The 26,816-nt window shown below is 44.9% G+C and overlaps 1 protein-coding gene across 1 annotated transcript; it reads left to right on the top strand.

Annotated features, from left to right (window-relative positions):
- Positions 1-20: 20 nt before the first annotated feature.
- Positions 21-26,084, top strand: EIF4H (eukaryotic translation initiation factor 4H). Its single transcript, XM_045875516.3, has 6 exons — positions 21-180; positions 16,822-17,009; positions 19,030-19,094; positions 19,183-19,279; positions 23,676-23,813; positions 24,099-26,084. The coding sequence occupies exons 1-6, from the start codon at positions 122-124 to the stop codon at positions 24,236-24,238; spliced, it is 687 nt and encodes a 228-aa protein (XP_045731472.1). The 5' UTR covers positions 21-121; the 3' UTR covers positions 24,239-26,084.
- Positions 26,085-26,816: the final 732 nt, after the last annotated feature.

Here is a 26,816-nt window from a genome sequence, read left to right as displayed (position 1 = left end):
TGCGTGCGTGCGATTTGCGATCAGGCGGCGCGGCGGACAGCCCCGGCGGCGGGGCGGGGGGGAGTTATATTGCGGGGTCCTTCCTCGCTCACCCTGGTTCCTCTCGGAGCGGAGACGGCAAATGGCGGACTTTGATACCTACGACGATCGGGCCTACAGCAGCTTCGGCGGCGGCAGAGGGTGAGGCGGGCGTGCGCGGGCCCCGGCCGGGCGCGGGGGGCGGGCGGAGTCAGGGGCCCCGGGGCGGCGGCCTTCCCGCGCTCACCCGGGGTGGCGGGCGGTAGGGGGCCCGGCTGGGCCCGCGGAGGCCTGGGAGAGGCGCCTGGAGGGCCGGGGCCTGGAAATGGCGCGCTCCGGGAGGGGGCGGCGGCGGTTAGGCTCCCCGGTGTCTTGCTTGCGGCGCAAATGCGTCCTTGGGTCTCCTGCCGCCGCCGACGTGTCGTCTTTGCCCTGCCTCGGCCGCAGGGCCAGGCCGCAGCGGCACTGAGCGCCCCGGAGGACGAGCTCCCGCTTCCAACCCCATCCCCCAGTACGGCAGGGCCAGCGCGGGGCTCTGCTGCAACGCGCGGTGGGGGCCGCGGCCTGCCCCGCTCGGGTCTCGGTCGGGGTCCCGGCCTCCTGTGGTCCGCCTGACCTGCAGGTTCCCTGGCCTGCTTCGCCGGGAGGCCAGCGGACTGGGTAAGGTCGGGAGGGCGAGAGAGGGGTGAGTCCCTTCCCTTACGTGTGAAGCAGGGATTTGGCGGCTAGAGCTCGGGAATGGTCCGAAAAGGAAATACATAATAGCATTTTTTATTTTGCTGTCTCTTGGGTCAGAGTGCCTTATTGACAGGTGCTGCGTGCTTGCCGGCAGAAAATTTTTTATTTCTCCCTAGTTTCTCCTCCTGACCTGGGGAAGGAATCGCAGTTAGCCTCGTTCTGATTTTGGTCTTATACAGGCTATATATAATTGAGACACCTCGTTTAAAAGAGAAATTCTTGACTGGTGAATAAGAAGCTTATAGTGTTTAATTTCAGGAATCCGTCCTAGGTTTTTGGTGTTTTTAATACAAGTTCCCTCATACAGAATTTAGAAGATAGGCTATAAACATCTTGCTGTTTGTCAAGGACACACTTGGCCATTGTGTACTTTTAACAGAAAGGATTACTTTCCCAGGATAACACCACAATAGTACCTACTGAGGTGTCCAGTCTCCTGGGTTTCAATCCCAAACGTATCTTTGTTTGGTGAAGAATGATCTTTTAATACCTTGGTTTGGGACTGGCTCAAACAAAGGCTTGTTTGGGTACGGGAATGTACCTAATATTAATGACACTAGAACATGGAAGTTGGGGAAGGTGGAGCCACCTGTTATTTCAAAGAATATTTTATTTGCTAATAAAAAAGAAATAGATGTTGGATGACATGTGAAAGTATTGCCTTTGGGGTAGGTTTCTAGACATCAAATTTGCAGTTCAGTCATCTTGAAATTTAATAACCGGGATTTTTTTTTTCCAGTTTCAAGAAACATTTGGAAGTGCCCAGGAAAACGCTTAAACAGTGGTTTGATTTAAGGCAGATCCAAGGAGTTTTAGTTGGTTTGGGACTACAATAAGTTAGTCATATTATACTGAATCTGCGGTTTGGAGTTTGGTTTGAGTTTTTTTTCCTTATTCTGCCTTTTGACAGATTTGCGAAGTGTTCTGGCGACTTGAGGTGTTTGAGTCAGACTTTTAGTGGATGTCACATTTTGACAGTTGGGATGCTTTGAACAATAGCAAGTGGTCAAAATTCTCTCACGATGCTCTTCATTTCAAACATCAAAAGACAAAAAATGTTAGCCATGTGTCCAGATGTACTCCAACAACTGGTGTGAGAAAATAAGCTAGCCACTCTGCATCTCCTAAGCTTTCTGATAAAAAGTCATTTTACTGTTAAAAATCTTCCACATCTGATCTTGTTGTTTTCCATTTGACTTCAAATCCCTGTAAAACTACATGGGAAATAACTACTCAGATTCCTAAAAGTAGTTCTAAAAACCTATTGGTGAGTTTGTGTGTTCATGTAAACAGTGTCTGGAGTGGGTCCAGAAACTTCACAGAGGACCAGGCATGCAGCGTTTGGTCCGGGCCAAAGCTTTCCTATTCCAGCATCAATGTTAATTTTAATTTCGTTAGATCTGGAGTTATCAGTTACTGGTTTCTCTGAAATGTAGCAAGATGGTAGGCTAGTTGATAACCTTCAGTGATCATTTCTACTGTTACGTGAATTATGTTTTACGTCAACAAATGTCTCAGTGCTGTTTGCTTATGTTCAGATATAATGCTTAGGCATTTTAGAAGATTGTCACTTCCGGAAAGCCAGTCTTGCATTGCTGTGTTTGGTACTTTTGTACCAAGAGATCTTCCCTCTAGTCTAAAACACCTTAGCTAAGTAAGAGATCTCAACTCTAAGCCACTTGGGTCACAGACGAAAGAAATAGGAGGTTTGAAATGCACGGTCATAATCTAAAAACTTGGTTTTAATAATTATACGTTCCCTGTAAGTTTATTTTGTAGTTGTATGTAGTAACCAATGCTGTTGTCAGGAAGCAATGTTAAGCTACTGCTCTACTTTCTCAACATATAGAGGCATGACCCGGCAGCCAGAGAGACCTGGGGACTGCGTTGTTGCCCAAAAAACAAGTCCAATCAGAATTCCAAATTATGTAGTTGATTGTACTAGATCTGGAGTGTATTTGTTCTGCAGTTTGCTGAATTTTCTTTCCTGGGTTTTAATTTTTCATTTGCCATTGGCGATTAAGTGGAGAGTAACAGTGATTTTTACATTTCTAACTACAACATGCTTTTGAGTGCTCCACCTAAAACTTTACATCAATTCTGAGAATCAGATTGGAACTTGGAGGTAGCAAGAATTGAGATTGCTGAGAATGGTACCAACTGAAAAGTAGTAAAACTACACATTTAAGTATTCATCAAGTTCCAGTTCGGGGCGGTGGGGCGGGGATTGGAATTCTAACTTAGGCATCTCTGTCTAAATCTCTAAGCATATTTTAAGACTAATAAGGGGAAAGCAGTGTATAAAAACAGTAGCTATTTGCACTGATCATGGTAGAATTCATAAAAGTATTAAAAAGCTTATTTTAGGGCGCCTGGGTGGCTCAGTTGGTTAGGCGACTGCCTTCGGCTCAGGTCATGATCCTGGAGTCCCTGGATCGAGTCCCGCATCGGGCTCCCTGCTCGGCAGGGAGTCTGCTTCTCCCTCTGACCCTCCCCCCTCTCATGTGCTCTCTCTCATTCTCTCTCTCAAATAAATAAATAAATAATCTTTTAAAAAAAAAAAGCTTATTTTAAAATCCTGTTTGCCTACCAAATGACAAGTAGTTTGGGGTTATTGTCATCTTCCTCTCCACTACCTAATCTCCCAGTGCTTGATGCTAAATCATTATCTTCTATGAAATACATGGTTTTACCAAGAACCTCTGACACAGTTTGGGGAAAAGGCCTAGCTTTGGATTGGAATCAGGCAGACAGGACAGAGGTCAAGTGTCAGCTGAGCTTTGAGCCACGAATTAGCTGTGGGATCTGGAACAAGTTACTTTATCTCTCTGAGCCTCATTTTCCCCACGTGTAAGATAAAAACTCCTCTAAGGCTATTGGGAGTATTCAGTGAAATGTCTCAAGCATGCAGCACAGTGTCTGGTACACTTAATAATTTGTAGCTCTTGATTTATAATTTTTTAGTTCTTAAAATATTTCCCTTGCATCAGTAAGAATGGGAAAAGTTCTGTTGAGTTAACGAGTGAGTTTTTACTTTCTTGGCTGTATTTCTAAAGCCAAGTAAGCGAAATCTATTCAGTTTATAGGTATAAAGTATTTGTTCTTGAAGGTTATTGGTTTGTTGCAGAATTTATGCTTGGAATATTCAGTGTAAGTGCTTCTGAGATTTCTAAAAACTTTCTTAATATTTCTATTTGAAATTAACCTTTAGTGTTCTGGGAGGACATCACGCAAATTCAAGTAGTCTTCCCAGAAACTTGGAACATGTAAAACATTGGCGCGGGAGGGGTATCAGTCCTAGTTTAGACTCCTATCATCCAGTTTCCAGCTCCCCCTAGAAATAGAAGAGAGGGTTGGGTAGGAGAGCATGTCATGCCTCTGCATTTCATTTGTACAGCTGGTTAGACCTGCATACTCAGGCCACGAAATAAGTGATTGCTCGATTTTGATAGAACCTAACAGCTGTAAGACCTAAGTTGTCTTTTTTAATCGAATGTCCTTGGTTCTTTGAAGTTTTTCCCATGTCATGATTTCTAAAATGTTCTTGATGGGACCCTCTGGATGTGCTCCAGTATGTTGATACTCCATTGAAAACATGGCACCTCCAGTTAAGCCTTGTATTCCAGTATGGGGTACATGGTACCTATAGAGTACAGGGTACATAGTTCAAATGGATTCTTTACCAGTGCATGATCTTGTAACATGATGGATTGGTTATTATTATTATTATTGAGTTATGCAGATCTTCCCAATGTCGGCACATTTCGTTATACAGTATCAGAAATCATGTTTATTAATATCACCATTGATTTTATCAGAAAAATTTCAGGTATTATGAGGCTGTCAAGCTCATGTTGATGGATACAAGTTTTCTAAAATTTTACTTTTTGCTTAAAAGCCCAGTCTGCATTTTATCATTGGTAACAGATACTGTTAGTTTTCCTTTTTTTTTTTTTTTTTTTTAAGGATTTTATTTATTCATTTGAGACACAGGCAGGGAGAGAGACAGAGGGAGAGGAAGAAGCAGGCTCCCCGCTGAGCCAGGAGCCAGATGCGGGGCTCGATCCCAGGACCCTGGGATCCGGACCTGAGCAGAAAGCAGATGCTTAACCATCTGAGCCACCTGGGGCGCCCACTGTTTTCCTTGAAGTGACAGGCTCACTTCATTTTCAAGAAAATGTCTGCCAAGGGGGCACATGGGTGGCTCAGTCCATTGGGCATCTGGTCATGGTCTCAGGGTCCTGGTATCCAGCCCCAGGTCAGCCTCCAAGATCAGTGGGGAGTCTGCTTGTCCCTCTCCCTCTGCTGCTCCCCCTGCTTGTGCTCTCTCTCTCAAATAAATCTTTTTTTAAAGATTTTATTTATTAACAGAGAGAGACAGCGAGAGAGGGAACACAAGCAGGGGGAAGTGGGAGAGGGAGAAGCAGGCTCCCCACTGAGCAGGGAGCCCGAAGCGGTGCTCCATCCCAGGACTCTGGGATCATGACCTGAGCTGAAGGCAGACGCTTAACAACTGAGCCACCCAGATGCCCCTCAAATAAATCTTTTAAAGAAAAGGAAATGTCTGCCTAATACTTAAGTCTGAATAACCATAGTTTGTCAGTTCTTCAGGTAAAAATGGTGTTCCATGAAAAGAATAGCTAGTTCAGCTTGTAACTCACTTGCCCAAGTGTTTTCCTAGAGATAACCATCACATTTCTTTTTTTTTTTTTTTTTAAGATTTTATGTATTTGAGAGAGAAAACAAGCAGAGGGGAGGGGCAGACAGAGGGAGGGGGAGAGAGAGAGAGAAGCAGACTCCCCAATAAGCAGGGAGTCCGACCCCAGGACCCTGAGATCATGACCCGAGCTGAAGGCAGATGCTTAACCGACTGAGTCACCCAGGTGCCCCTAACCATCACATTTCTATAAGCCACAGAAGTGTTTGGCCCTATTTTGAAACCTGGGATATTAAAAAGTGGGTCAAGATTTAATAAAATTAATCATTTTTACTGCTTTATCAACATTGTTTTTTGAAGCTTGTTGGCTTACTTCTCTGTCTTCGCAAATACTGCATGATGAAGCATGAGTAATAGTGCAGTTTGGTGCCCCTGCCTTGATTTATGCTGGGATCAAGTGCAAGATCAGTCAGGTCTCAGGATATAGCTGCTAGTCAGGGACTGAGGGACTGTTCAATGAGGGGTGTGTCTCTGCAAGGCAGAGCTAGAACCAGAGGAGAGTACATGTGAGTGTGCTTTCACAGACTGGAAATACAGAGCAGTTCTCCTTGAGCTGAGCAACTTTCTGTGTACGGAGGAACATCAGTGTGGTCTAGATTAGGCTGGAATTACCATTTGCTTGTTTTATGTGACATTTAAAAATGAATCTGAACATTTTCATACATAAACAGAGGCAGAGACTAGTATATTGAACCCATGTAGCCATTCCCCGGTTTCATTTTTTTTCAGGGTGTGTGTGTGTGTGTGTGTGTGTGTGTGTTAAAATAAATCCATAAAATTTACCACTTTGACCATTTCTTTTTTTTTTTTTAAGATTTTTTATTCATTTATTTTAGAGAGAGTGCACTAGAGCAAGCAGGGGGAGGGGAGCCAGACTCCCCACTGGGCACCTGAGCCCAGTGTGAGGCTCAATCTCACGGCCCTGGTATCAGTACTTGAACAGAAATCAATCAAGAGTTGGATGCCCAACCGACTGAGCCACCCAGACGCTCCTGACCATTTTCTTTCTTTTTTTTTTTTTTAATTTATTTACTTGAGAGAGAGAGAGAGAGAGAGAGCACATGAGAAGGGGGGAGGGTCAGAGGGAGAGGCAGACTCCCCGCTGAGCAGGGAGCCCGATGCGGGACTCGATCCTGGGACTCTAGGATCGTGACCTGAGCCGAAGGCAGTCGCTTAACCAACTGAGCCACCCAGGCGCCCTCCTGACCATTTTCTAAGTGTACAGTTTGGTGACACTCACCATGTTGTGTCCTCGCCACCACTGTCTTGTTTCCAGAACTTTTTCGTCATTCCCAAACAAACCCATTAAGCAACTCTTACTCATTTCCATTCATTTAATAACTTTATAAACCTTTTTTGCTGTTCCTCTTCTCATCTGTCTTCCCCATTGTGGGGAGGGGATAGAATATTTTAAAGCCAATTGCAGCCATCCTTTCATTCTTTCTTAAAATACTTTTAAACTTGAGTATGTGTTTCAAACTGATCAGGGGTTTCTTGCTAACCACCGGTTTTTCTGTCACCCGGTTCATGTTCAGTTTTGCGCAGTTGCCTCAAGGATTATTCATAGAGTTGGCCTATTTGAATCTGCAAAAAATTTGATTACAGAACATTTAAAGCACAAAAGTAGAGTCTGGTATAATGACACACCTCACGTGCCCATGACCCACTTTTTCAAGTGACCACTTTTATTTCATCTGTACCTCCTTGCGCCACCTTCCTCCCGTACACTTCTGGATTATTTTAAAGCACATCTTAGATGTCACATTTCATTTCATTTCACTGTAAGTACTTCAGTATGAGTTTCAAAGGTACAGACTCTAAAAAGTGTGACCACAATATTATCACATCTGAAAACCTCCCAGTAAATATTTTGATTTCTCTAATTAGCTCGTGCATTTTGATGTACAACTGATTTGTTTGAATCAAAACCAGACTTTGCACATGGCATTTGGTTGACATGCCCACTAAATCTCCTGATAGGTTCCTCCTCTCTTTCTTGGTTGGTTGTTGTTAAGTGGGGGCGGGGGGGGAGGGGGGGGAGTGTAGCTTCTTTCCAGGTACTTTTAAAGCATTTAATTCTTGCAACTACCATGTGTAGGGAAGCTAGAAGTTGAATTTGATACTAGCAAAAATACTTATTAGTAAATGTTAAGTATTCATCTTAATACATATGTGTTTTAGTACAAATAACTTAAATTTTTATGACTTTTCAAATATTTTTAATTTTATTAAAGTGTAATTAACAAACAGTTTATATTCATGGTTTTTCAGATATTAAGTGAAGAGAAGAACTGTTAGCTTTGTATGCCTTTGAATTCTAGATTTTAACTGGTAGTCTATCTGTGGCACTTTGTACTTCTCTAAATAATTGAAACTTGTAGGTTATTTGTAGGTCATATGAAATTGACCATCGCATGAAAATGTGAAGTTTTCTTTAAAATGAATTGGAGCTGGGGCGCCTGGGTGGGTCAGTCGTTAGGCGTCTGCCTTGGGCTCGGGTCATGATCCCAGGGTCCTGGGATCGAGCCCGGCATCGGGCTCCCTGCTCGGCGGGAAGCCTGCTTCTCCATCTCCCACCACCCCCCGCTTGTGTTCCCTCTCTCGCTGTGTCTCTGTCAAATAAATAAATAAAATCTTTAAAAAAATAAAATGAATTGGAGCTGATAGGATGTGGAATGTCAAATCTCAAATAATAAGCATTCTAATTTAGAAAAAAAGAACCCTTGGCTTATAAAGTTGAAAACTAATCCATAGAAATAGTTTACATCATAGCTTCAAGACAGATGTCTTTCGTGGCAGTATTATCTGAGGACCAATAAACAGCTTGAGGTTTAAGTTTTTATTTCCTCTGAAAAATCTGGAACTTTGGATTGAATAACCTTTTGCACCATGTGAAGTTACTAAATTAATAACCCATTTATTTGCTTTCATTAACGTGTGGGAGTCCAAAATCTTAGTACTTTATAAATGCCTTTTTGCCTAGTAAGACAAATTTTCTAAAAGACCATGTAAAGCAGAAGTCCCCCTTGTGTTTGCTGCTCTCCTATAACAAGGCTTTCAAAATGCCTGTCCTGTCCTGTTGGTAGATAATGAAGTCAGTTTATTAGGGGTCCTGACAGACTTTCTTAAAGATGAAATAGAATAGAGAATCGTGTGTGTTACGAGTTTATAGCCTTACTGTTGGGCAAGCTTTTTGTTATTTGTATAGTTATTATGCAGTCAGATATATATATGTGTACGTGTTTTTAGTCATGTTGGTCACAGCCAAAAATGTTTTCATCTGCCTTCCACTCGGGTCATGATCTCAGGGTCGTGGGATCGAGCCCCATGTAGGGCTCCCTGCTCTGCAGAGTCTGCTTCTCACTCTCCTCTGTGCTTTCTTTCTCTCTTTCAAATAAATGGATAAAATCTAGGAAGGAAGGAAAGAAACAAGGAAGACACTTAAGTACCTAATTGAAGAGGTCATCTAAATATATGTAACTTTCATATTTTCTTTTTCCAAATATAATACCCGTATTAGTGGAAGAAGTTATTTGAGACCTAAGAGTAGTTGCTAGGTCTGTGTCTTCATTCCTTCCACCCCTGCTAATGTAATAGTTCTGAAGATAAGACCAGGTTCCTGCCTGAGAACTACTTTGCATTTCCCTGCAAGGCTTTTTTTTTTTTTAATTCTACAGATGAGATTGGTTTCTGAAGATACCATTCACAGCAGAAAAGAGCTCCTTGAAATAGGGTTCATTGAAGAATTCACTATTGATCCTGTCCCCACCCCCAGGGTTGATCAGAAACATTCAGAGGCTTTCTTGCCTATCCTATAGTAATGCCGGGTATCAAGGTAAAGGGGTTTAATTCTGAATGCTGATTGGAGGCCTTGGAGAATGCGTACATTTAGCAGAGGGAGATCTACATGGAAATAAAATGCTTTTAATCCATGCTGCACCGGGCTAGTGTTTAAAAAAAACCTAAGATACAACTAAAATGTCACGTAGCCTTGGATGGGGACCTGGAAAAGCAAAAGAACATAAGGTAAAAAGGAGATCTGAATAAACAACTTTAGTTAGTAAAGTATTGATCTGGGTTCAGTGATTTTAATCAGTGTATTTTACTAATGTAAGATGTTAGTAATAGGTAAGATAAATCAGTGTATGTGAAATGAGGGCTTGGCTTTCAGAGAGTTCAACCTTTTTTGGTTACTTTCTAGAAACCAAATAGGTTTCTCATTACGACTATTAACTTTTTTTTTCTCTTTTTATGCATGTTTAGTGGACTTTGTTGCTTACTTGCAGTCTTTTTGTGATTTTTCTTTCTTTTTTTTTTTTTTTTTTTTTTAAGCCCAACTAGGGGCTGGAACTCAAGACTCTGGGATCGAAACCTGAGCTGAAATCGAGTCGGATGCTTAGGCAACTGAGCCACACAGGCTTATGACTTTTATATAAGATCCAGCATGTTGAACAACATAATCTACCCTAGTAAGCGTTTCTGGATGGCACATGAAAGACCAGAGTTGTTGATCAGCCCTAACACTGCTATGTCCCTAACCTAGAAGTAATAGAACACCTGATGTTGCAAATACCAGAGAGAGGTTAATGCTCTGTACAGGGTATCTTGGCATTGGTCTTGAATTTTCATGAGTGGCAGGAACAGGGCTTAAATTCTGTGTAGCTTCTGATGGCACCTGGAGATCTCCCAGAAAATAGCTTAGCATGAGTCCTCCCTTTTTCCTTATCTTTTATACTTGGGAAGTAAGTCTGGGGCACTTACTGGATCTAATCCCAGCCCTAATACCCTCTACTCTTAACTTGTTTCTTACAGTCCTCCTCCCTCCAGGCTCCTTTTCTCCTACTGGTCCCAGTTATTGTCTGGTTAAGAGCTCAGGGTTTCCCTGTGTGCTGTGGAAACGTGGAGCTGCGGTTCCTGTCGCTCCACCCTGCAGAGACTGTTCTCGTGGCCGTCTTCCGAATTGTCTGCAGTCCTTGGCTTGGGATGTGGTCTCTCCTTTCCAGATGCCCGGACCCCCTCAGTTGAATTATCGGCTCCTTAAGGGCAGGGACTGAGTCTGAGGCGCGAGCCCTCTATACTGTGCTCTGTACTTCATAGACCTTGCATATATTTAGTCAATTCGAGTGAAGAAAAGTGATTTGTCTCTAAAGGATTTTGGTCATCCTTGGAGTTGAAAGATTTCCTGAGTTACTGAGAATGTAATGTATTACTTCAAAACTTGCATATGTTGTTTTGAAAATCAGTGGACTGTCCCTAAGGGATAGTCCAAAGCAGCAATCAGTCAGCAGGGAGGATCATTGCGGGGGGGCGGGGGGGACTGCTGTGGCCTGCTGCCTCGTTCATCTCTTCCTGCTGGAGCAGCATAACCTTGAGCATGTTTAGACTTCCCTGTAACGTTTTAGAATTCTTATTAAACTTTTATAAAGCAATCAGGATTTATGAGGTGTTTTTATGGTCAGTTTAAACTTTATAAAGATTTGAAGTATTTGTGCAGTTACAGACAAGAACACTGAGGCACAGAGATAATTTGGAAGAGGTCCTACACCAAGCTAAGGCGTCAAATGAGTCTTCTCTCCGTTATTTTTAACCTTTTCTAGGAAGTGTTTTTGTGTAACACAGCTTGTTCAAGTAGAGGATAGTCCCCTGTAAACTGTAGCGTCAGAGGTATCCAGGGACTTTCAGCTCAGGATTTCCTGGCATTGGGGGTTTTTTATTCGGTGGGCTGCTAACAGGATGGATCATTTTATGACACGCACGTGTGCTTGGAGCCAGTAAATTGGAATCTACCTAGAGGGCCCCCGACCCGCTGCACTGGCCGCCCTGGCGTGTCTTCAGTGAAAAGCTGAAACACACTTACGTCCCATAGAACTGACGACGTCAGAGCAGGTAGTATTTAGGGTGACTGCAGTGATTCTTGGACAGAGTCTGGAAGAGTAAGCCACTGGCAGTTTTGGGAGGCTCAGGTGAAGTGAGCAGGTTAATGGGCTGGGTTAGCTGTTCCCACATCTCTGGCTTTTAAAATACTGCTTGCCTGGGACACCTGAGGGGCTCAGCAAGGAACCTGCTTCTCCCTCTGCTTGTGCGCGCGCGCGCTCTTGCTCTCGCTCGCTGACAAATAAAATCTTTAAAAAAATAAAATCCTGCTTGCCTGAAAAGGGATTCTTCCATCTTCCCAAAGCCAGGGCTGGCTTCTTATCCTGCTGCGTTCTTCTCAGTGTCCCTGTCATCTGATTAGCACAGCCACCCCGGGCAGCCGTCGTTATCTAGGCTCACCTGGCTCCTGGAACTCAGCCCAGACCCTGCCTTCTTGGGCCTGCATCCAGCATCCTACGGAAGAGCTTGTGTAAATGTTTCATGCGCCCTTTGAGCAAGCCTTCTTACCTCCATTTTCCTGATTCTTCAAACGTACACCTGCTGAATTTATCAGTTTTCCATCCTGACCTTCACCTTAAATTTTTAAAAAAAATCATTGTAGCTTTTTGCCGTGTGTGTGTGTACATATATACACAAACATGCATGCATGAGTGCTTATAGAGTTATTTGTATTTATATGTACTGCTAACTTGTGAGCTGCTTGAGGACGGGACTGTTTTCTGCCAGATGTTTAGTAAATGTTGAATAAATGAATTTAAGGTTATTAAAATTGTAATTCATCCTGTGTTTTGACAGTTTTCCAAATGTTTATACTTATGCCATATCTTACATATTCAGTGTTCAGTCTCAAAGAGTATCTTATTGAAAATATTTTAGGGTTTAGGGGCGCCTGGGTGGCTCAGTCGGTTAAGCAGCCGGCTCTTGATTTCAGCTCAGATCATGATCTCAGGGTCATGGGACCGAGCCCCACTTTGGGCTCCTCGCTCAGTGGGGAGTCTGCTTGAGATTCCCTGCCCTTCCGTCTGCTCTTGGGTGCATGCGCACACACATACTCTCTCTCTAGTAAATAAATCTTTTAAAAAAAGAAAATATAGGAGCACCTGGGTGGCTCAGCAGGGAGCCTGCTTCTGCCCCCCCCCCAATAAATAAAATCTTTAAAAAATATATTTTAGGGTTTAAGGTTATTGAGATAAGAACAGTGGTGTTCCAAAGAGTATTGAAGTGCAAAAATAAGTCTATTTACTAAACTTTGTGGGGCAGGGGGTGGAGAGTGGGAGCAAGTGGAATGCAATTCTGGAAAACAAAACAGGAGTTCTTTTTTTTTCTTTTAAGATTATTTATTTGACAGAGAGAGAGAGAGACACACACACACACACACACACACAGCGAGAGAGGGAACACAAGCAGGGGGAGGGGAGAGGGAGAAGCAGGCTTCCCGCTGAGCAGGGAGTGTGACGCGGGGCTCAATCCCAGGACCCTGGGATCATGACCTGAGCCGAAGGCAGACGCTTAACGACTGAGCCACCCAGGTACCCCCAAAATAGGATTTCTTATCTGGAAGAATTTTTTTTTTTTTAATTTTATTATGTTAATCACCGTACGTCATTAGTTTTTGATGTAGTGTTCCAGGATTCATTGTTTGCATATAACACCAAGTGCTCCAGGGGCGCCTGGGTGGCTCAGTTGGTTAAGTGTTTGCCTTCAGCTCAGGTCATGATCTCAGGGTCCTGGGATCAGCCCCACATCGGGCTCCCTGCTCAGTGGGGAGTCTGCTTCTCCCTCCGCCTGCAGCTCCCCCTGCTTGTGCTCTCTCTCTCTCTCTCCCTCTCTGACAAATAAATAAAAATTTTTTTTTAAGATTTTATTTATTTATTTGAGAGAGAGAGAATGAGAGAGAGAACACATGAGAGGGGGGAGGGTCAGAGGGAGAAGCAGACTCCCTGCCGAGCAGGGAGCCCGATGTGGGACTCGATCCAGGGACTCCAGGATCATGACCTGAGCCGAAGGCAGTCACTTAACCAACTGAGCCACCCAGGCGCCCATAAATAAAATCTTAAAAAAAAAAAAAACACCACCCAATGCTCCATTCAATACGTGCCCTCTTTAATACCCATCACTAGGCTAACCCATCCCCCCACCCCCTCCCCTCTAGAACGCTCAGTTTGTTTCTCAGAGTCCGTAGTCTCTCATGGTTCATCTCCCCCTCCGATTTCCCCCCCTTCATTTATCCCTTCCTACTATTCTTTTTTTTTTTTAAGATTTTATTTATTCATTTGACAGATCGAGACAGTGAGAGGGAATACAAGCAGGGGGAGTGGGAGAGGGAGAAGCAGGCCTCTGGTCAAGCGGGGAGCCAGATGTGGGGCTCGATCCCAGAACCCTGGGATCATGACCTGAGCTGAAGGCAGACGCTTAACAACTGAACCACCCAGGTGCTCCCCCCCCCTTTTTTAACATATAATGTATTTGTTTCAGAGGTACAGGTATGTGATTCATCAGTCTTACACAGTTCACAGCACTCACCATAGCACATACCCTGCCCAGTGTCTATCACCCAGCCACCCCATCCCTCCCACCCCCACCACTCCAGCAACCCTCAGTTTGTTTCCCGAGATTAAAAATTCCTCATATCAGTGAGATCATATGATACACGTCTTTCTCTGACTTATTTCGCTTAGCATAATACCCTCTAGTTCCATCCACGTCGTTGCAAATGGCAAGATTTGGGGTTTTTTTTTTTTGATGGCTGCATAATATTCCATTGTATATATATACACCACATCTTCTTTATCCATTCATCTGTTGATGGACATCTTGGCTCTTTCCGTAGTTTGGCTATTAGGGACATTGCTGCTATAAACATTGGGGTGCACGTACCCCTTCGGATCACTACATTTGTATCTTTGAGCTAAATACCCAGTAGTGCAATTGCTAGGTCGTATGGTAGCTCTATTTTCAACTTTCTGAGGAACCTCCATACTGTTTTCCAGAGTGGCTGCACCAGCTTGCATTCCCACCAACAGTGTAGGAGGGTTCCCCTTTCTCCACATCCTCACCAACATCTGTTGTTTCCGGACTTGTTAATTTTAGCCATTCTGACTGGTGTGAGGTGGTATCTCATTGAGGTTTTGATTTGGATTTCCCTGATGCTGAGCGATGTTGAACACTTTTTCATGTGTCTGTTGGCCATTTGGATGTTTCTTTAGAAAAACGTCTGTTCATGTTTTCTGCCCATTTCTTGATTGGATTCTTTGTTCTTTGGGTGTTGAGTTTGATAAGTTCGTCATAGATTCTGGATACTAGCCCTTTATCTGATATGTCATTTGCAAATATCTTCTCCCATTCTGTCAGTTGTCTTTTGGTTTTGTTGACTGTTTCCTTTGCTGTGCAAAAGCTTTTTATCTTGATGAAGTCCCAATAGTTCATTTTTGCCCTTGCTTCCTGGAAGGAGAATTCTGAGTCACTAAACTTAAAAAAATACAGCCATCTAAGAATTAGGTCATGATTTGGTTCTTCTGCTAAAAATGTGTCTTAAAGAATGATATTTATCCCAGGAAAGATGGGGAATCTCTTTCATGATATTTCTAGCAAAATATGGATCAAGAGCTAAGTTACTTTCTGTGACGTGTATTGATGCTTGCCCTGCAAAAAGGACGACTTTGAGCAGATCTTTGTTGTGAGGAGACTCCTTTAAAATGAGTTTTAAATGTCTCCATAAAAAGAAGCACCACCTCCCTCTTTTGAATTTATTTTCTTCCTGTGTTCTGCAAACACTGTGCACATTTTCAGATCCACAGTGGACACTTTAGAGTCACAAGGTTCATGTTTGCTTTATCTTTAGGGGTGCCTGCAACCACGTCCTTTATGCTGAACCCTCTGGGCCACTCCTAAGAACAGGGCCATTCCAACCGCGGTACAGTTACCACTCCTCAGAAATCGAAGGCTGATGAAGTGATAGCTGTACATGCCATATTCAAAGTTCTCCATGTGCTTTTTCTTTCATAGCTGTTTGTTCCAGGATCAAAGGTGACATGTGGCATTGGTTGTCGTGTTTCATTGGTCCCCCCGCCTTTTTTGTCTTCCGTGATTTTTTTAAAGATTTTATTTATTTTTTATTAGAGAAAGAGAGAGGCAGCAAGAGAGGGAACACAAGCAGGGGGAGTGGAGGAGGGAGAAGCAGGCTTCCCGCCAAGCAGGGAGCCCGATGCGGGGCTCGATCCCAGGACCCCGGGATCATGACCTGAACCAAAGGCAGACACTTAACCACTGAGCCACCCAGGCACCCCTGTCTTTAATGATTTTTTTTCTTTTTTTAAAGATTTTATTTATTTGACAGAGAGAGATAGCGAGAGCAGGAACACAAGCAGGGGGAGTGGGAGAGGGAGAAGCAGACTCCCTGCCGAGCAGGAAGCCCGATGTGGGACTCGATCCAGGGACTCCAGGATCATGACCTGAGCTGAAGGCAGTCGCCCAACCAACTGAGCCACCCAGGCGCCCCATTCTGTGGATTTTGACAAATATACAATGGCCCCAAATTATTTCTTAATTATCTCTAAAACATTTTGAGCCTCGATTGTAAGTGTGATGATACTGGTAATTGTTACTCCACCCAGGTGTACTGTGTGTCCGTGTATTAGGCGCCTTCTCAGTAGCTCAAGCTCTGTGTTTATTAACCCAGTTTTACAAATAAATAAAGCTTAGAGAAATTGGGTAACTCCTCAAGGTCGTATGGTGGAGTAAGTTTGCAGCTGAGCTGGAATTCAAACCAGAACCTCTACATATTAGCAATGAGATGTGGTAGAGTCAAGGTCCTGCCTTTGCCACTTTTGAGCCCCGTAACCGTAGACACATAACCACCTCTTGTTACCGGGAGGACTTGGCATTGTGGTTTAAGTGGATTTGTAATACGCATTTGAGGACAGGTGAAGTTGTGCATGGGGAGTGATGGAGAGTAGTACGTACATAGCACTTGCTGTACAAAATCTAAAATTTTTATTAGAGCATTCGTATTAGCAAGAAGCAGGTGTGTTATGAATGGGTTAACTTCAGCAGCTTTAGAAGGCCTTCCTGAATACAGTGTGCTAACTCTGGATAGTCCATTTCGGCATGTATGAGGATGACCAGGCATGAGGGGGAGGGTGTTTGTTAAGGTTTTAGGATATAAACATTTTGCAGATACGGAGTCTACGTAAATAGGTAACCAGCTGTACAAGGAGGGTATGTTCTGTTTGGATTTGAGTTGCAAGGGAAATGTATGTTTACATCGATTCTGTGTTTCCGTGGACATTTCTGTCACCAAAAAATAGGCACCCTACCCTGGTCATGAATGATATTTTAGAATACTCTTGATAATTTCAAGATGTTATCATACATTCAAGTGGAGTAACACATGGGTGGTGTGGCTGAGCGGAAGACATTTTCCTCGTCTCTGCTCTAGGGCGAGTAGACTTGAATCCTGTCTGTTTCCCCTCCAGGTCCCGCGGCAGTGCTGGTGGCCATGGTTCCCGCAGCCAGAAGGAGCTGCCCACAGAGCCCCCCTACACGGCATATGTAGGAAATCTACCTTTTAATACAGTTCAGGGCGACATAGATGCTATCTTTAAGGATCTCAGCATAAGGAGTGTACGGCTAGTCAGAGACAAAGACACAGACAAATTTAAAGGTGAGTTTGGGAGAATTCTTACTGTGTATTATTGTAGAGGGAGGGTCGAAACCAAAATGTTAGGGAACCAGAAGGCTCCAGTTATGAAAGTGTTTTAAATATTTGTCTGTCCAAGTAGCTGAAATAAACATGGCCCTTTAACCCATAGGCTTTCGGTTCTACTTGGGGGAAAATGTTTTACACATGATCTAATTTGTAGAAATATGCAGTATAAATATGCCCAAGTCAGTCTGCTGTTTGCCTGACCCATCTATCCTGTCTGTGCCAGTCAGGGAGTTCCCTGGGAGAGAAATGAACAGATAAAACGGAGGACTTTGCAGGTGCATTTCACCTTGGCCCGACTCCTGGCATTTTTCTTTGTTTTCCTGTAATCTAGGTATTTGTATAGAATTCAAAAGAGAACCTAATACATATTGTCACTATACCTTGGTGACTTTAGAGTGTGTGGGGGAGAGGATTGGCTCAAATTTCAGATAAAGTTAGTGTCTGTAGATTAGTCTCTTTAGGGCACTTGAGCAGGGAAGCCTAAGAAAGAAGAATCCTGCCAGCTTTATCTCCTGGCTTTCAAGATTCCCTGAGGGGAAGTGTGTTCCCTTTCTGAGGGCATGGTGCAAGGTACAAGAGCATTTGGTTTACATTATTTATCCAGAAGCACATCCAGGAAAAGTTCAGAGTGACGTCCGGTGAGGGAGAGGTATGAGAAGCCAAGGTTTCGCTCATCTGAACAGTTCTGTGTATAGGTGGTACTTTTCTCACTGTGAAAGTTTTTTGGCTTTAGAACCTAAAGCCTTGTTATAATAAGTGCCCAAACAATGAAAACAAACATATCCGTTCAGCTTGTGAAAGTAAGGCCCACCCAGTGTCCCTGCTTGAGGCACCAGGAGTTCCAGGCTTCAGGGGAAATTGGGGGGGTGGGGCAGCCTTTGGGCTGAGTCCGTAGAAGCAAGTTTTAATTTATGTCCTAGAGGGTCATCCTCAGTTTCGGCAGCTCTGAAGGGTGAGGTGGGTGAGTGGGCTTTTGTTGGCCTCTTTGAACCTGCAGGGTGGTTTCCTCAAATACTCTAGACATTGAATCCACTTAGTGGGGAAGGTGGGGGCTTTCCAGCCAAGCAGTGCGTTCTTTTTGTAAGTAGTTGGTGAGCAGATGGTGAACAGGACAAGTTTGGACCCAAGCCTTCGGAGCACTTGCGGTCTAGTGGGCTTTGAAGGTGAAGTGTAATCACCACACAGGATGGGGATATGCGGGGTGGAAGAGTGTAATACAGGGTGCGGTGTAAGCATATCTGGGCAGGGGGAGTGCTTAACCCAGATTTGGTCTCCAGGCGGCAAGGAAGGGGTGTGGAAAGAGTGTTGGAGGTAGAGGGAGAAGCTAACGCAGAGGTTGGAGGTGAGAGAAGGTGTGGTTTCCTCTGCCTCTGGAATGTTCTCCCGTTTGCAAGCCTGTGTCAGAATCCAGCATCAGGGACACAGGTTGTCGGTAACATGTGCTTGGGCCTAGGCTATTTGTCTTTTAATTAGCCTCCCAAGGAGGATGCTCTTGTTACTGAGGGTGTATTTTTTAGCTTTATAAAGCAGATTTTATACCAGCTATCTGAGTAGTAAGTAGTAGGCACTTTCAGCCGGTTCCTTCAAAGCATGTTTGGTACTGAATTTGAAATCTGTGTCTTAAAGCCCCAGTTGGGTTATATTAAAGTTATTCAAAAGTCAGAACTAACAGCTCTTCACAATGACCCAGAAAAGGTTTTAATATTATGGTTAAAACTCATAAAAAGAAAGCTTTATAAAAACACAGCTGCCAAATATTTCAATGCCTATTTGGCACATTCTGACAGAGTATAATTGAGAGGAAGGAATGCCAGTCAGGTCTTTTCTATTTATCACAAAATACAGTCTCTCTCTTAGGCTCTACTAGTCTACTATACCCTAGATGCAACAAGAGTGGGAAAATGGACCAGACAGGGATCCCACCGTGTCTTAACCCAGAATTCCTTGAGGAAATTGGGGTTTGTTTCTCTTACAGGATTCTGCTATGTAGAATTTGATGAGGTGGATTCACTTAAGGAAGCCTTGACATACGATGGTGCAGTAAGTATCTTCAGGTTTTCTGTGTCATGTTAGAAGTTGAGATGTTTTTTTCTTGCCAATACTTACACTATTTTCCCCTTATCATTAGCTGTTGGGTGATCGGTCACTTCGTGTGGACATTGCAGAAGGCAGAAAACAAGATAAAGGTGGCTTTGGATTCAGGAAAGGTGGACCAGATGACAGAGGTGATTGGTTCTTCTAAAACTGAACATAAAATTTGCTGTACGCCCACTAATTACAACTCTTCGAAGGTTATTAGTAGAACTGTCTCACAGGTCTGATAGGTTTTTGTGAGCTTTTAAAACACATGTAAAAATCTTGAGAGAGAATGGATAGTGCTTCTGTAAGCCTGGGTTTTTTTTGTTTGGTTTGGGGTTTTTTTTGTTTTGTTTTTTCTATTGGCAGCAAGAACTCTTAACGATTCCTGTGAACTTCTCATGAGTTGTCCATCTTTCCAATGAATTTTTCCATGTTTGTGCAGCAAGGTAATGGTACGACCTCAACTTTATCTTTTTTGTGTATCCTCAGGAATGGGTGGCCCTGGAGAATCTAGAGGTGGATGGGATTCCCGGGATGACTTCAATTCCGGGATCAGCATTTAAAATATTGCCACTTAACCTTTTTCAGTGGCCTTGGTGCTGTTGTCCGTTTGTTGTGAGTAGCCTGGCCGGACCGCTCCTTTAGCTCATTGCACAGATGAAACTGTCCTGGAAGGTCCCCAGGCATGCACTAAGCCTCTGTTGGGACCTGAGTGTTTGGGGTAGGACTTGAGGGGCTCCCTACTGTGGGCAAGGTAGGCTCATCCACCATCTTGTCTTCCCTTGCCTCGGCCTACAGTTCTCATCTGGGCCTTGAGCTCAGGAACCCCTTGGCGGCGCTGGTGTGCATGGTACACGTGGACGCACCGCTACTTCTAGAAATAGCGTGGAGGTTTTGGAAGCTTACAAAAAGCCTCATCACTGTGGTTCTTGGTGGCTCCCTCTTGCATGGTTGAAGTCCTGGTGACCAGGGTTTCTTTCTTTCTTTCTTTCTTTCTTTTTTTTTTTTTTTAAGATTTTCCATATTTATTTGACAGAGAGAAAACGCAGCAAGGGAGGGAACACAAGCAGGAGGAGTGGGAGAGGGAGAAGCAGGGAGCCCCATGCGGGGCTCGATCCCAGGACCCTGGGATCATGACCTGAGCCCAAGGCAGACGCTTAACGACTCAGCCCCCCAGGCGCCCCCCAGGGTTTCTTTCTTGAAGGGCATGGAACTCCTATCCCTTCATGGTGGACATGATGCACTTTACTGTTCCTTTTCTTAACTGACCAAGGCAGCCTGTCAGGTGCCTCCCTGTCTCACCTCGGGGGTCAGTTTGCATGTCAGGCCTCTGCTTTGAAGGGTTGATCTCCTAAACAGTTCTTCAACTCTTTACGTTGTTTTTTTGTTGTTGTTTCGTTTGGGTTTTTTGTTGTTGTTGTTTTTTAAGTAAAAGTAGTTCATATATGTTACAAAAATGGCCATTGTAACAGAAAGGTAAAACCATGAAAAACAAGTCTGTTATCTTTCCTATGAACTCTGCACTCTCCTCCATATTGTATAAGACGATACCATCAGCAGCCCCACCCACCCTGTCACCCTCCCCCCATCAAACCAAACTCAGCATAAAGTATTTGGTAAGTATGGGAAGTAGGACAAGCTGTTGTAGACCAAAATTCTTAAAAACTCTTTTCAGTCCTATTTAGCTAAACAGATGACTGCTTATGTCTGTTGAATAACTCAGTTCCTTAGAGTCCTATAGCCAATCAGAAATGAGCTTATTCATAAAAGTACAGTATGATCCAGTAAACCTGTAATTTTATGTATAAGCTGGTCTCTGATTGAAACATGCAACAGATGTCTTCTCAGAGTCAGTCCAGGTGCAGCTGTTAGCGGCCTGAGGAGTGGCGGTCTCGGACCTGCCAGTTTTGAATTCCCGGTACTGGAGGAATGGCCCTTGAGCTTACAGCTCTGGAAATGTGGAAGTAACCTGAGGAGCGGTTGCCTTACTTGGGCTTTTACTCTCCGGAGCTGAGCACACAGCCAGAGGCTCCCTCGACTCCTGCCAGTTCCGGTGTCCCCTGCAGGATTTTGGTGGTTTCTAAAATCACAAGTGCCCACGTGGTGGGGTTAATGCCTATATACATTATTTGTGAAAATAGATCTTTTTTGCTCTTTAAAAGAATGATGCTATTCTTAAAGTGATACACACTCATTATAAAAAAAAAAGACTCAAGCAGCAACAAAAAATACAAAGAAAGCAAATAAAGTCCCACCACCAGAAGTAGCCTGTGTTTGTTAAACTAAACTTTGTGAAAAAATGACCAAAAGAACCCAAAAAACAAAAAACCTTAGAAGGTTCTCATGAATGCTGTGCCTCCTAAAAAGTCTCAGACCTTGCTTTTCCCTCATCATCTTCCCCTGCTCCGCTCATAAGAGATTTCGCAATGAGGTTGTCACTTGCTATTAATGTGCACTGTTTTTTTCCTCCACCAAACTCTGCGTTGTGCACCTGGACAGGGCAGCAGCTGTGTTTATCTGCCTTGTCAGTGTGAGTGTGAGCTGATCTATGTTACACACTGGTAGCAAGAATTATTCGCTTGGGGAAGTAACTTCTATACCCACATGGAAAAGTACACTTCTTAGTTTATTGGGGGAAAATGTCAGGTTAAATGTTTGAATACCAGTTAAGCTCATTTAACGAACGGTGTGGGCTCTGGTTCAAAAGATTCTGTAAAGAACCTTACACCCGACTGTATGCCTCCCAGTGTGTTTTCCCCAACTGTGTGCTTCTCTTGGCCTGGATCTTTTTGAAATTGTTTTCATTACTTGTTTTGTTAAAATCGGTATTGTCCAGCTCCATTTCTGAGCTGGGTTTCAGATAACTTGATCTCTTCCCAAATTCTTTGGCCACCCTTGAAGAACAGAAAAATACCACCCTTGCAAACAGAGCGCATTCTCCATATTCAAGGGAGTTAAGTTTAAAAGCACTGAGAACACCAGATGAGCAGACACCACAAACCATTGCTCCTAGGGGGAAACAGCAAGGTCAGAGTCTTGTGAGTCTCTGGTCACGTTTTTGTCAGCCGATCAGTACATACCTTCTTGGGTGGATTTCTGTTATAAAGACACTATTTCATGTATACTGTTGATTCAGCTGACCGGAAACTCAGGACCAACTGCACTAGACCCGGATGGAGCTTAACTAATGCGCGTTTCCTGGATAAGGTACAGGACCGCCTTGCACTTAGGAAGACCTGGCGACTCTTCAGTGCTCCGTTCTGGGGCCATTTTAAACAGTGCAGTCGCCAAGGAAAAGCACAAAAGCAAAAAACCTGGCACCTAATAGATTGAAAAGACACTCAGTCTGAGCTGAAACAAGAAGCTGAGTGTTGCTTCGTTCAACCTTAGCTGCAAAACACGCATGTCAGGCGACTCCCGTCTTCCGCTGCTCTGTGCATGTCTGGAAAAGCAGATGTGCTAAAAGTACTGATTTTAGGGTCACGTAGAGATGCTGGCGAGTAGACAAAATTGGCAGATAGGAAATCTGTGAGTAATGGGGGTCAGATCACATAAAAGTATTCCGTGGGCTCGGGATTCTTCTTAAAGATAGATTCCTCTGGAGCTTTGAGCGATGGCACCATCCTTGGAGTAAAAGTAGCCAGCCACCTTTGGGGGCTGAGAGGGGGCAGGCTCATTTGTTTGACTACAATTTTATTTCTTAAATTTTTTCTAAGAGTAAACTCTCACTTCAATGGTCTGTACTGTTAAAAGGCTTGAACCCCCTCTAAATGGAAGTCTTTTCAGTGAAATACAAAACTAAAAAAAACTTAAGGTTCTTAAATTAAAGCCCATGGAGAAAATCATCTTCACCACCCAGACGAGCATCGTCACACTCTTCAGCACTCGTGATGAGGCGCAGTTTACTCTGGTAACGGTTTTAGCAGGGGCCCTAGGAACGGGGAGAAAGCCCTTCCTCTCCTTCACAGTGGAAGAGGTGATGCGGGTTGGGGGTGAGGCGTGCCCCCCCACCCCCGAAGGGAGTGAGCCCAGCCACGTACACACGGGTGCTTGACTCTTAGACCCACACCTGAGACCCAGCAGAGACACAGACGGGGGGTGTCACCCAGAGGTGGCGTCGTGTTTTTATTTTGTCGTCATGTCTGGTTTTCTGTTAGGTTTTGCTGGAACTTTTCAATTTCAGGTTTATCCTTTTAATAATTAGAGGTTTATATTAGGAGATGGAATAAAATGGGCTTTGAGGATTTTTGTTTTGTTGTAAACAAGCCTTATTCTAGTCTTATGTAATGTTTTCCTCCTCCCTTTTTCTGCAAAGTTTAAACGGCTCATTTTATTTTTCTTTCCTAAGAAATGTTAAAAGTCTGTTATAACTGAGATTACCCAGCACATTCACATTGGACTCCCTGCAGTGCACTTGATTTCGCAAAAGCTTCCGATGTCGGACGAACTGAAGAATTTCAGATCAAACTGTCTACACCGGCTGCATGGTCAGCTTTGAGACAGTGGCTTAAAAAGTAATCCAGTGTCCTCTTCCTTCTTCAGGCTTCAGGGATGACTTCTTAGGAGGCAGGGGAGGGAGTCGCCCCGGTGACCGGCGAACAGGCCCCCCAATGGGGAGTCGGTTCAGAGATGGCCCTCCCCTTCGAGGATCCAATATGGACTTCAGAGAACCAACAGAAGGTATGGCACTACTTTCTCACTGCAGGGTGTCCTGTCCTGGTCCGCCAGCTGTACCCACCCCCCATGCCTTCTCGTGCCCTGGACAGTGGCTGCTGTGGACCACCCCTTAGTCTTAACTAGGATGTTTACCTTTGTTAGAGTGTTTGGGGGTGGGGTAGGTCTTCGAGGCCAGCTTGCTAGTTAGAAAGCGGGCTGGGTTACAGGGGCCGCCATCAGTTTGGTCATTTCACCCGGATGGGGAAGGGGGTCCATTCTTTATAAACCACACTGGTTTTTCTCCCGCAGAGGAAAGAGCACAGAGGCCACGGCTCCAGCTGAAGCCTCGAACAGTTGCAACGCCCCTCAATCAAGTAGCCAATCCCAACTCTGCCATCTTCGGGGGAGCCAGGCCCAGAGAGGAAGTCGTTCAGAAGGAGCAAGAATGAGCTTGCGGTTGGGAGGGAATGGGGTGTGGGGGAGTTAGCGCGAGACCACAGCCTGGCCAGCCCCCTGGGCCGGTGGTCCTGCAGCCACCATTCCTGCGCCTGACCTTTGTCCTCCTTTCTTACAACGGAAACACAGAGCTTGTGAGCGCATGTCAGCAGTTAACAAGTGGTTTTTAGTACATTCTTGGCTTTGCTGAACCTATCTAGTGCCTGTCTCGTGCTTTTTTTTTTTTTTTCCCCTGCCACTCCTTCCCCTTTTTCCTTCTGTCCTTTCTCCTTCCTGCTCCTTGTTTCCTTCCAGTACATGAGTGTCTCCCGAGGGACAAAGGCAGCCACCTATGGGCGTTCTTTGGATGGAGGTGCTGCTCCATTTTTCTCCTTCGCTTTCTCTCTTTACTTTAGACGCACTGGCCAGACCCAGTTGTTTCTTTGATTTTTCTCAGCACTTCTCTTCCAACCTGCATGTTGAGTTCTGTATTGCTGTGGCTTCCAAGGGAGGGAAAAGAAGAAAGGGGGGGGCGGGAAGAAAATGGGAAAGAAGTCACAAATTGGATAGCATCTTGTTTTTACTCCACTGTGATCAACATACAGAATTTGAGGCACCTTGTTTTCAAAGCAAGGGTAAGATATCTGTTGATCCTTGCCGATTCCTTCCTGTCCCTATTTATAAACAGCCCTGTCTCTGCTACCCCCGCCCCGAATGGATTATTCAAGCAGGAGAGGCTCTCATTTCAAACGTGGAACCCGAAAGAAGGGGGTAGTAGTGTGAAGTGTCGGAGAAGACCAGCTGAGCACACCGCTGTGTTCACACCCACTAGTGTCGCTCTTTCAACACCTCGCGCAGGCTGGTTCCCTCCTCCCTGCCCGTGGTGGAGGCGCCTCTGGGCTGCTGGGTGCAGAAAGCCTCCGTCTGGTCTCCTTTCTGCCAGCCAGGGTGCTCTGGGGGGGACTGAAGGGCGGTGGTGGCAGAGCCGCGCCCAGGCTGCCCCAACTGCGTGGACGCGGCCGCTCCCCCAGTCCCTGCTGTGTGTGGATCCCACATCTGTCCCTTGGGTTTCTCTCTCTGTTCCTTGGTATGAGTAACAGTGAGCTACTGTGCTTCCCACCTTCCCTGGATTTTATAATGAAAATGGGCCTACAACCTGGCACTTTACTGTTTCGCTTGATGAATTGAGGATTTTACCGTGCAGAGCTGTCAGGGACCTCCAGATAGCTGGCAGGTGGCTGTCAGTCACTGGGTCTCCTCTTTGGGCAGAGCTGCTCGTTGCCACACATCGCGATCGGCGCTTCCCGGGGGCGGGGTGGGGGGGGTTGCCGGGCCGAGCCTTCTGAGCTGGAACACCCGGGTGTGAACAACTTGGTTTTGCCGCACTGCGCCCCGCTCCGGCCGCAGGGAGGAGAGCCCCGTGCGTGGGAGGGTCTGCGGGGTGCGGCCCGGCCTGGGCAGTGCCGCATGCAGTCATTGCTCGTCCCTGGCCGGCCTCCCCGGCTCTCTGTCCCAGGGTCTCAGCAGTTACAGAACTCTGTCTCCTCTCCTTCCTTCCCCTGCTACCTCTGCTTCTGAAATAAGAACCATTTGTGTGACACCAATACTTAACTTAAGAAAGACATGCATTATGTGGTTGTAATCAAACCTGATGCTTTCAGATGACCTACTTACATCTTCAGTGGGGGAAAGATTAAGAACAAAACAAATGCATCTAAACTTCTGGGCCATCCAGTTGACTTTTAAACGTAAGAATGGAATTCCAAACACTTCACACATTCACCTATATGACAGAAAGGAAATCTATGGATACGGTATTTTGTGAATGATCTTTTAAATAAAAGAAAACCTTACGTAATATTTAATGCTTGTCCTTATTTTTGAGTTCTTTTTTAGCTGCCCTCACTTGAAATTGTGCAATCTTAAAGTTGGGAAGCAGCACTCGAATCTCCCAGAAAGGCCTACAGCTGCAGTGAGACAAGCATCTTGCTTCTGGAACTTACAGGCCTCGTGAAATTATTTTCAGAGCCAGTGATGATTAGAAACAGCATGCCGGGGTCTTCCTGCCTTTTTTTCTCTCGTTTCCTAAAAATGTGATTTTCTAAACAGACCTTGCGTACACAGGTGTGGGGCCATAGTGTTTGGGGTTTTTTTTGTTTTGTTTTGTTGTTTTTGACAGCGAGAGAGGGAACACAAGCAGGGGGAGTGGGAGAAGGAGAAGCAGGCTTCCTGTGGAGCAGGGAGCCTGATGCGGGGCTCGATCCCAGGATCCTGGGATCGTGACCTGAGCCGAAGGAAGATGCTTAACGACTGAGCCACCCAGGCGCCCCGTGTTTGGGTTTTAAAGGCACTTTCCCCCTAGAATGAAAGGTGTGCGTGCTTTTAATAACTGCTTATTTTTAGCAGAAATCCAGGTGCTCTTGGGGACAGTGGTGGGTGCTCCTTCATGGCAAGTAGATCATGTGTTGTCGGGAGGCACTGCTGGGCAGTTCTGTGGCCCAGCAGACAAGGTACAGGGCTTTGCCGTGTCTGGGAGAGGCCCAGCTGGCGGGGACGGTGGTGGCGGAGGACCTGGCACAGTGAGGGATTTGC

This window comes from Mirounga angustirostris, unplaced genomic scaffold, assembly GCF_029215605.1.
Source record: "Mirounga angustirostris isolate CCGP_5_RB_7025 unplaced genomic scaffold, mMirAng1.0.hap1 SCAF_5, whole genome shotgun sequence".
Taxonomy (NCBI): Eukaryota; Metazoa; Chordata; class Mammalia; order Carnivora; family Phocidae; genus Mirounga; species Mirounga angustirostris.
The sequence above is the reverse complement of the archived record's forward strand: the minus strand, read 5'-3'. Positions and strand labels throughout refer to the sequence as shown.

What these genes read in the sequence shown, in the direction of transcription:
- EIF4H (XM_045875516.3), top strand. Translation starts at nt 122, where the DNA reads ATGGCGGACTTTGATACCTACGACGATCGGGCCTACAGCAGCTTCGGC. An exon ending in AGCTTCGGCGGCGGCAGAGG is followed by an intron (nt 181 to 16,821) that starts GTGAGGCGGGCG and finishes TTTCCCCTCCAG; the next exon opens with GTCCCGCGGCAGTGCTGGTG. An exon ending in CCTTGACATACGATGGTGCA is followed by an intron (nt 19,095 to 19,182) that starts GTAAGTATCTTC and finishes CCTTATCATTAG; the next exon opens with CTGTTGGGTGATCGGTCACT.